This window comes from Lepisma saccharinum, chromosome 1, assembly GCF_977018435.1.
Source record: "Lepisma saccharinum chromosome 1, izLepSacc3.1, whole genome shotgun sequence".
Classification (NCBI taxonomy): Eukaryota; Metazoa; Arthropoda; class Insecta; order Zygentoma; family Lepismatidae; genus Lepisma; species Lepisma saccharinum.
Genome location: NC_139229.1, coordinates 26,719,396 through 26,730,735, shown reverse-complemented (window position 1 = coordinate 26,730,735; position 11,340 = coordinate 26,719,396). Strand labels below are relative to the sequence as shown.

General features: G+C 39.5%; 1 protein-coding gene across 1 annotated transcript; it reads left to right on the top strand.

Moving 5' to 3' along the window:
- The first annotated feature begins 1,175 nt into the window (after positions 1 to 1,175).
- LOC146000206 (ionotropic receptor 21a-like) lies at positions 1,176 to 3,050 on the top strand. The gene has a single exon (XM_083137637.1). The coding sequence runs from the start codon at positions 1,176 to 1,178 to the stop codon at positions 2,985 to 2,987; it is 1,812 nt and encodes a 603-aa protein (XP_082993763.1). The 3' UTR covers positions 2,988 to 3,050.
- The last annotated feature ends 8,290 nt before the right edge of the window (positions 3,051 to 11,340 follow it).

The window sequence follows — 11,340 nt, the reverse complement described above, 5'->3', positions numbered from 1 at the left end:
AAAGTATGATAGGAAGTTAATGATAATTAATTAATATTAATTTCTTCCAGCTCTTACAACTGGAAACATGCTTTTAAAAAATCAGTTTCCTTAAAACCTCCCAGTATCGCAAAGAGTACTCCCGCATAATGTTAGGACTGGAGCATTCATGAAATTCTAGTTAACTTATAACTCAGTGTTCCAGTCCACCCAATGTTTTTGAAATGTTGGCGCCCCTGATTGCATATAACCTATTGATAATGACTGTAAAAGTATATCGCAGGGGTTTAGCCGGAATTTTTTAGGTATAAGTTGGTATTTAGGCGGTGTAAGAATAAATTGAGAGCCAAAATTACCATTGCACAGTGGTTCGCATCCCACTTTAAACTGTAGGTCCAGTTCCGATTAGCCTATCTGTGCATAAAGTGGACTTAAACCAACAATGCAAACAAAAGTCTAATGAGTAGCTATAATTGATTTGCAATTTTAAAAATTATCGAATAATAACGGTATTTAATAATACACCTTTAACTACTTTCTGCAAACTACATTTAAGCATTTGTAGTTAAAAGTGCGCCATTGCCATGACCGAGCAAGCTGCGATCTTGCCATCGGAGTTCCTGGATTCATTGATTGATTTAGTTTATTTCACTTCGCGTTTTGTGCCTATTGGCTAATTTGCGAAGATGGGGATGAGTGATGTAATGATGAAATTGATGAATGGACATTCACAAACAACCAAGCCAGAGCGGGATTCAACCCGAGATCCTTGGCGTCGGATTCGAATCCCGGCCTAGGGCATGGGTGTTATTTCATGAATTTCATCTAATCACTATTCATTCTCATTGTCAAGATTAACATAAATGCCACATAAAATTTTAAAAAAAATACAAAATGAATTGGTTAAAGTGCAAAATAATATTGTTTCTTATATCTGTCTTAAAAGTTGGGAACTTGGTACAAAGAAAAGTAAATGCATGTTTACAGTCGAAACCACATGATAGGTAAATATCAAAATAGAGTAATTATATATACACAACATATTTGAATCAAAACTCAAACACACAAAAATTAAAAATATACATTTGTATTTCTCATTTCAGACTTTTCGCCAGACTTTCGTTATGTTCGTCACTCTAACAGTGTTATCACTGGCTTTTGTGCCACACAGTACTGAAAGAAATTTGAAGATCCGTATGTTGCAGCAAGACATATCCACAGAAACACTTCTTGCCCAGATTGTTCAGAAATACTTCCTGGATACCAAGTGCTACGTTTTCATTCGTAACAAGGTGGATATGGTATCAAACTTCAAAACCATTGCAAATGTGTTTGCTCCTCGTTTAGTAATCGAAACAGCTGAAGAAGCTAATTACAGCAAAACGATGGCATGTCTGGAATCTGCCACAAAATTCGAATGTCGTCTTTACATCATCTTGATACAAAACTCGGGCACAGTGTTTGATTTTCTGCACCATATGTACGAACAGCAATTACTTCAAGATAATGGGAAGAATATAGTGTACTTGAAGAATAATTCCCTGCCTTTTGAAGAAATGAACTCATCGTCAGTTCTTCTCGATATACCGAATGTAATATTTGTTCAAGAAAGGGACAAATTACCTTTGGAATCAGATATATTTACGTTTTCCTTGGTTGACGGTTCCGTTCAGCATCTAGATACTTGGTGCAACGGTACGTTTGAAAAAGGAAACAACTTATTTCCCAACATGGTATCGAATTTGAAGAATAAGGTACTACGTGTTTCGTTTTTCGAATACAAACCTTTCGTCATTTATCCAGATAATACGACCAATGCGTACGATGGCATAGAAGTGAGGCTTTTACGCGAGATATCCAAAGCAATGAACTTTGAATGGAAGGTGTTGCATAAGCATGATAAAGAACGTTGGGGTGTGATATATAGAAACAAAACTGGGACAGGTGTAGCAGGAAGCGTCATCCGAGGAGATGTGGACATTGGTTTAGCAGCGTTTTTCATCAGTAATATGTACACGTGGGGCTTAGATCTCACAAAACCTTATTTCAAGATCTGCGTCACGTTTCTGACTCCCAAGCCATACCATCTTCCTCAGTGGAACTCTATAATTCTTCCATTCCATCCTCTTACATGGATCGCAGTGACGGCGTCCATAATAGTGTGTTCAATCTTTCTGAACGTACTGTCCAAAGTGTGGCGTAGATCGAGTAAGTACAACGCTCTAGCTCAGAGTTGTCTGGACGTCATGAGCTTGCTTGCCCTCGTGGGTATTGCTGATCCTAGACAGGTACAGTTTCGTCAAGCGATATTCTGGTTCTCGATATACTTCATCCTCATCACTACAGCTTACTGTAGTAGCCTGATATCCTTCCTCACAGTCCCAGAATTCTCTTCTCCAATAGACACACTTGAGAAGCTTGCTCACAGCGGACTAGAGTGGAGTGCACCCAGTTCATATATTGCTGGAATCATCCAGGGATCACTAGACTACTACGCGTCCCAGCTCTATAAGAAGTTCATCATGCTAGACACAAACACCATAGAAGAAAGACTATCTACAAGACAGTTTGCTGTTGTTGTCCAAGCGCTTGGGAGAGAGTACATTTCCGACGCCGAGTATATTACCAGCAAGACCTGGAAGTCGCTCTTCCTGATGCAGCAGTGTGCTGTACAGTATGATGTAGCCATGATCCTTCAGAAGAGATCTCCTTACAAAGACCCTATCAACAAGGTGATTAACAGGATAAAGGAATCCGGGATAATAGAACTCTGGCAGCGAGAAGTTATCAGATCTTCCCATGTCAGGATTGAAGACGTTCTCAGTTACTCAACTAAGCTCACTGGAGATCCACGTCCCTTAACATCGTTTCACCTTCAAGGAGCTTTTTATCTGCTTGGATTTGGACTATCCTTTTCATTCGTAACTTTTCTCTGGGAAACGTTATTCCTTGCTTTCTTTCATATTCGTTCACCTTCAACCAACAGTGTTCAACTTAAAAACGACTAAATATGGAAACCATTACAATATAGGAGGAAGAGGGAAGGATATGCAAAAGAAAAAATGTTGCTAATTTATATACGGGTTGAAATTGACCCAATTCTGCTCAATTAGTTGTCAATATCTCAGATATACCAAGGTTATCTGTATTGTTGAGAAACAATCTTCACATTCATTCTTCACTGTTGTCTTCAATTGAATGCAAAAACCCTTAGACACTATCTCACTGTATGTATAATTATTACACACACTGGAAATTGAGGAGTTTCAGCGCAACAGTGAACCTTCGATTAATAACACAATCTATATTAACATTAACATAAATGATACATGAATGTGTCAAGTATTTTTGGCCGTTTCTTTAGATTCAATCTTGAGTTGGTGTTTTAAGTCCACTTTATGCACAGAAAGACTAATCGGGACTGTACCTAGAGTTTAAAATGGGATCCGAACCACTATGTGCCTCCATCTTCAGATTCAATAGTCCATTGCTGGTACTCAGGGTAGTATTTGTAGGGGAGATGAGGGAGATTTCCCCCCTCCTGGATACTTGTGCCCCCCCTCTGCTTGATAAAATTTATTCATGGGGGAAATGTTATATGGCATAAAGTCATTATCTCATGCTGTCCCTAGACAGTCAGTAGAATCCCCCCCACTGGAAATTTCTTAAATACCACACTGCTGGTACTGCATGAAACAGGAAATATGGATTAGATCACTGTTGTACCAAACCAGGGCATCGTGATTCGTGACACCGTGCAAAATAACATGAATTCATTCATTATACATCCTTACTATATAAGAACAGTCTAGTTTCAAATATTATATATACAATAATCCAGTCTTGGTTAACAATGAAGTTTTGCTCTAAATTTATCATGCTTGGATTTGGATTTTCTCGTCTCTAGATGGAAGCACAAGGTCGCTATTATTATTTGTTTAAAACTTATTGATTTCTCTTTCATTTTCATATTTCGGACATTGAAAATATATTTGTATAATTATCATACAACAATATACTGGAACTGGCGAGTTGGTTGTTTTTTTATTTATGATAATGAGAATTTGTTTATATACCTATATCCTGGTGTTACTCTTAGGAACGTTGACTATTTGCATTCTGAGATTAGCCTATTAAGATTTTGGCGTACCACCGTTTATCCCTAAATTCGATCTATCCATACATTAATGTGCGTTCCATGCTTTCACTCTGAACAACGTGACATTTTCTATATATTTTTATTCACAATTTCACTTTTCTTGCGTTCAAGAATCTTCGTGTGACGTAGATTAGAGACCCATCACAACATTTGAACAATGTAGTAGTTCTGGATTGTGTGAGCGTTGCCAGAAATGTTCGTAAGGGGCTTTCATCAGGAACCTATTTTCGGGATGAATTTAAATACGGTCCATTAATCTTTATTCTGAATGAATTTAAATACGGTCCAGGGACCTTTTTTCAATGAAATAATACGCAACTTGGACCGAATTTAAATTGTACGAGAAAATAGGTTCCGGTCCTACAGCGAAACCCAACAGAATCCATTAGATCCTGGACCTTTAACCACCCTGGCTTTCATACCGTTGATAAAACTTGAATAGTGGAAATAATAATAATAACCACAATAATAATTATTATTACACAACAATAACTAATCAAGTAACCCTATCGTATTCCAAATTTATTATGTTATTATTATTTATTATTGTAGACTTAGAGAGACTTTTGTACTAGAACCACAAGATGAGTGGATACAGCACAATTATTTTTCATTTTTTTTTATTTCATACAGTTAGTGTATTGAAATGCATATATATGAAGTTATGCACATCTCTTTCAATAAAAAGGGCCTCCCCGATGGCGCAGTCGTAGCGTCGTCCCCTTGTAATCAAGGGGTCCCGGGTTCGATACCCAGAGGAGGTACATAGTGGTTCGGATCCCACTTTAAACTGTAGGTCCAGTCCCGATTAGCCTACCTGTGCATAAAGTGGACTTAAAACACCAAACCAATCTTTCAAGAAAAATCTTTAAATGTAAGGGGGAAATCTTAGAGTGTTCGGGGTAGAAGCACTTCATTCAAAAAACGTATTTTTAGAGTAGGTAGTTATTTATGCCTGTTCTTATAATAGCAAACATTGCAGATATGATATACATGATGGATCATCACTGTTTAGAATCTTTACACATATCCAATATAAATTATTATAATATTTTCGTTAATTGATTCAGTGTGACTTAAGTGAAAACAACATAAAATCGCAGTTTGTAACGCAAGTACGTTTCCAGAACACCCTAGAATTCTAGTCATACATTTGTTTGCTAATTAATGTGAGAGAATTTTATTTTTATTTTTAATCAAGGACTGTAACTTTTCTGGGACGGTGGGACTTTAGCCAATTTGCTTCAGCCTGGGGACGTTGATGCAGAAAATGAAAATATTAATATTGAAAAATTTTTGTCGACTGGTTCTCGAGATAATCGTGACCAAATTACGCCCAAAACCCCATAAGCTTACATGAAAAATGCTCAAACCTTCGTCGGGGTAAGAGATCGCTTAAGACACTCTATCTCGCTATATGCAAAGCCGAGTAAGTTAAGTGATCATCCGCTAGATGGCAGAAGGAGCACCTTTCGATGTTCTCAATTGTCGCGCACAACTATTCTTCCTACACGTTACAAAAAACGATTGGTGAAAAAAAATTTGCATTTTGGATTTTTCTCCTCGTTTTTATTTTCATTTCACTTCAGTATATTCGTTCTCCTTCTTTTCTGATATTCTTCCATTCATTCCCTGCTCTCGGTATTTATTTCTCTTCCTGTAATTTCTTTTCTGTATTTTACTCCTGCAACCAAGCTTTCTTCCTCACCATCTTATCACAGTGTCTCGATTATTTATTTTACACTCCATAGGCGAACGCACGGGAAGGGAGTCAAGGGGGCAGTTGCCCCTCTAATCACGGACGTTCGCAATTTTTTTTCCACGAAAGGACAAACAAGGTATTTTTCCATGGCGCATATTACCCCAATAGTGTTGGACCTCAAAGAACACCACTTGAATTTCAAATTATCGCATATGTGAATTACTATGACTGAAATCAAATTATATGTGTAAAATATATACTTTTAGGTTGACATTCGTTTTCGAAGGGGGAGATGTGGCCAACCTTGCCCCCCCTTTTCCAGACGTTCCATGTCCCTATATTATTATACTTTCACTTAGAAATTTAGTGTACTGGAATCTTATTGCTGTTATTAAACGATATTATACTCTTAAAGAAAATGGAGTATTTTCAAGCCGATGAAGGTTCGGAGCAACTACGGTGGAAGGGGGTTCAGTGGCACAAGCACAAAGAGGCAGGGGGTCATTGCTTTTTCTCACTCTTGGACGGAAATCAATTCTAGGGGGGGGGGGCAAGCTATAAGTAAAAGAATGCAAGACTAGCAGAATCTAAGAGTATCGGGACAAAAGAATACTGAAGATAGAATTAGTTTTCACGTTTTTCTTGCATTATTTCTTCCAGACGGCTAGTAGAAAACTGCAGGGGGTCAATTGCCTTCTTGACTTCAAATTTTCTACAAATAAAATTTATTTCGTAAAATTTCCTTGCTCGCTTAGCTCGCAATATCTGCTTTTCTTAGTCTTGTCAAGTTCAGAGTAGTAGCAGCTAGCGGGCTGCGAGAGTTGTCGCTCTACGCCCAACGATCTGAATGATAAAAATTGTAAACGAGAATGCCGTGACATCCCATGATATTTTTGCGCGCAATTAAATCAATACTGTTTTCAATTTATATAAATTTGGATCGAAAAATTTGCTCGCTCGCTTCGCTCGCAATTTATTTATTTTCTGTAATGCATTGTGGATTACCAGAGGGACAAGTAGGAACAACTAAGTACTTCAGACAGTTGCTACTATAACAGTCTGGTTTGGAGAAAAAGGAGCGCGCATATTTCAAAGACAATTTATATCATTCTTGCATTTGTTTTGTTGTATTTAAATAATATGTTTTTCCGGCGCCCATCCAGCGTCGTATAAAGTGGGTACCTGGAGGAAACTCTGGGGGGTAAAGGCGGCCAGGGGCATGGTGCTGATCACCACCCCTACCTTCGGCCGTGATCAAGAAAGTGTGGGGCCCTAACTCCACGCCCCCTATACGCCTTCATGGCATGGTGCAAAGCACAGGGGAGCACTTTACCTTTTTCACACACACACACACACACACACACACACACACACACATGTCCATCAATGCAATAGAACTAAAAGAGTGAGATAAAATGAGATTTTTCTTTCCCGACTGAACGTTCATCAAGGCTATTGCCCCCCCCCCAATCAGAGGGTCTGCGCACGCCTATGTTACACTCTATTAGTGTCTATTTTAGACATTAGAGCTATAATAGTATTGTGAATATAGTGCACATTTATTTTTCTCCGGGTTCGATACCTGATGGACGCACATAGCAGAATAAAAAAAAAAAACTTCAACAAACATTTATTTCTTGGGTGGGGGGGCTGATGTGGCTAAATCGGGATTTTTGGGAGATTTGGAAGTTGTCTATATTTTCACTTTTCAAAACTGAAGGTCCTCGCATTTCCCAACTGTTGCCCTGGCCATATATCGTTTTAAATTTAGTGTCTACATTTTGTAAGCAAACGTGTAGCCTTACCGAAAAAGCAGAAATAGTACCGCTACAACTAATAATAATGTACAGCTAAAATGTATAAACGAAGTTTTTAATAATATGGAACTCGTATCCTTATTGGCTTTCAGAACCTGGCAGTGGTTTATCCTCAAACCCCCTTACACCCCACCAAAATTACAATAATACCCCCCTTAAACGTTTCTCACAGGCCCGATTTATGGTAATGGTACCGCTTATGAGTAAATTATGTGTCCGAATTTTTGTAACCAGTGCCAGACGCAAGGACGTCGTTAAGGGGACAGGGGCACTGGCCCCTTTCAAAGTGCCCCACTTGCCCCCCCAAAAATTCCTTGGCGTTAGAAAAAAATACTTTAATATTACAAAAGATAAAGATAAATAATTTATATAACTTATACTCACAGAAACAAACCCACATGCGCACACAAACACGCACACGCACATTGGCGTATGCAGGATTCTTCTTCGGAGGGCACTAAAATTGTAAGGGAATAAATTTATTTTATATTATCATCTTTAACCTTTCGTTTTAAAAATTGTTCAAAGACAAAAGTGCTCATTTTAAGGAACTGATTGCTCTTACCACTTTGGTTTTTCCCCCCAAATTCAAATTCACTGCTATCATTGGTAAATTTTAATTTTCTAAAAATTTCGGATTGGGCTGTGGCCCCGTCAGCTCCCCTTGTGCACACACATACAATTTCTCCCAAAAACATACGTCCCTGGCCAGGTGAGTACGAGTTTCTTGATGCATCTACAGCTGTTTGTGGATGTCTTAGGAATGTCCCCAGCGCAGGGGCGCCGGCTTGTCAAAATTATTGGGGGGGGGGGCTTGGATCACTGAAATAAATTAATGAATGACTCACTCTCTCCCTTTTTTAAGTTTTGATCTCAGTGTTCGGAATAACGTAAAAGCCCATGAATTCCTCAACAATATCAAAATTTTTATTCACAGTTCTAATGCAGAATATTAATATTGTCCACGAATGGATATTTCACAAGTTTCGTCATAGCAAAATATTCCCGACTTTTAATATCTGCTACCACGGAGCGCAAAACAGATCTCCCTAATATATCAATGATCTCGTTCTGAATGTCATGTTAGAGCCATTTGTAGCCCAAACGTCCCATCCACTACCCTAGTTCATGCACATCGTCTTTTGAAACTCTCTTTAGTAAAAATTTTAACAATACTCATAATTACATACTTAGTATATAGTAATAAGTCATGTGTTTTGCTGTCTCTGGTCATAGCCCCCCCCCCCCAAAGTTGATGGTTTAGCGGTCTCAGCCCCCCAAATTGATGGTCTAGAACATTTCAAATGTGTATTTAAAGTTAAGTTCATGTGGCACAATTCCGAGTAAACTTTACAAGAGAAGCAAAATAATACATTAGATCCTCTAAAGCAAAATTATTTGGGGGTTCTGCCCCCACATCGTTAACATTGGGTGGGCTCGAGCCCCCCCCCCCCCAAGCCCCATGGAGTCGGCGCCTATGCCCCAGCGTCAAGTGTCCTTCCAGTGATTTCAATTGGCTCACGTCCAAGTGTGGCTCCGGTGACCAAGAGACAATAGTTTCACGAAGGAATTCCCGTCCGCATTCAAGACCAAATAACCTTCGAGGAAAACCCGGCAATTCACGTTCCAACAATGCAAACATGCCACCAATGAAATTGAGTGGCCACTGCAAGAGTATTGGGTAATCGAACGGTATCTCCAGTTGCGGCGGAGTTGCATGTGCCAGGGAGGATTCATAATTTTGCCTCAACTCTGCACCTTGAGTTATTTCTCCATGAGCAAATTAAGGAAGAAGAAGGAAGGGCGCTCGCAGGATTTTTTCTCACGGGGGCAGAAACTTTATTATTATTATTATCATTATTATTATTACTAATAATATTACTATTATTATTATCATTATTATTATTAAAATTATTAATATTGATACTGTTACTGCTTTTATTGTTTTTATTTTTGTTGTTGGTATTATTATGATTATTATTATTACATTACTACTACTACTTATGTTTTTTTTTTAAAATTATATACATTTGTAACTTCCATATTCTGTATATCTATATACAATTTGCATAACTGTATACTTCGCATTAATTCATGTAATACAAAAAACAGTTTTTTATACAGATAATCAGTGTAAAATAGACTTTAATCTTAAATGTAACCTTATTTCTAATAATAATAATAGTTGCTATAAGTCACAGAAAACAATACTTTTTGTTATAAAATATCTCTACAATTTCATCATTCGAATTACATTAATTCTTTCCAGAAATCTGAGGGGGTAAGTGCCCCACTCCCCCTTGCGGGTGCCTACGGGAAGAAGTAGTATTGGACCACTGCTTCGTTGTATCACAGAGAAGATAAAATTATCTTCTCTGTGGCTGTATGTTACGTCGCTCTCCTGACACCTAACAAATCGCAACAATGAGGATTGAGTGTAAAGGGTGACTTTCCCGTCAGCACCTTAATGCCAATTTCTTTTCCACGTAGCACACATTTGACTGCCATTTGCAGACTAATGAGACCCCTCGATTGATTGATTCATTTGGTTTATTTTCCTTAGCTTTCCTTCCACTTTTGGCTAATTGCGAAAATGAGGATTAGTGGTGATATGATGAAGGACGCTCACAAATAACACCCATGCCAGACCTGGGATTCTATCCGAGGGCCCCGTTCCGCCACGGAGGAAATAATATCCCAAGTGCTGTGCTGTGATTGCTCCTAAAGGGGATTGAAGACTAAAATTGGTAAACGCTGTAAGTGCCACAAGAATTCAAACACAGTTTTCCACGTTAAACTGTGAAATGTGCCATGCTTGATAATGTGGTAAACGTGAAAAGTGGCTGGTAGCCCACTAAGTAGTTTAAAGGGCGCGTAAAAAGACACTAGTGTAAACGTTCGTAAGGGCTGATGTGCTGAACGATGCGATTTCCCAACACTTTCGCTTTTGGCACTTACAACGTTTACCACTTTTAGACCTCGATTACACACGAATGTAACACAAATCAGATGCGGGAAATCACGCCAAAGGCGCAACTGACACTACACCACAAACTGCACACCCTTGACTAACTCCCCCCCCTTTTCCTTGATTTCAGCCCAGAGAAAGGTTGGCTTCATTCCTTCATAGGTCCCGCGCCGTTGGCGTGTGATGGAAGGAGTCATGTTTGGACTCCGGCTACTGGACGCGCGCAGGTTCGAGTCTCCTGAGGGAATCCCCTGAGATTTCGGCCTGTGTATGGGAACGGTGGCCACCCACCATTGTGAGGAAATTGGGGAGCTACGAATGAATAGCGTAGCCTGGTCTTGGAAACCTGCAACAACGACTGGAGGTTCGTCGTGCCGACCACACGTCACCCTGTAACTGGTTACATGATCTCCCACGCGGGCAGGTGGCCGGCAGTCGGTAGGTAGGTTCTGGTCCTCAACGGGCAGTTGCGCCACGGGTTATTATTTATGTGATCATAAAAAAGGAATAAAAAAGGTAAAGTGTTCCCCTGTGCATAGCACCACGCCATGAAGGCGTATAGGGGGTGTGGGGGTAACGCCCCACACTTTCTTGATCCGGTCGTGAGTGGGGGTGATGTGATCAGCATCACGCCCCTGACCGCCTTTACCCCCCAGGGTTTCCCCCAGGTACCCATGTTATTCGACGCTGGGTAGGCGCCGGGGCCGCTTCCACC

Coding starts and splice junctions, on each gene's coding strand:
- LOC146000206 (XM_083137637.1), top strand. CDS start 1,176: ATGTTGCAGCAAGACATATCCACAGAAACACTTCTTGCCCAGATTGTT.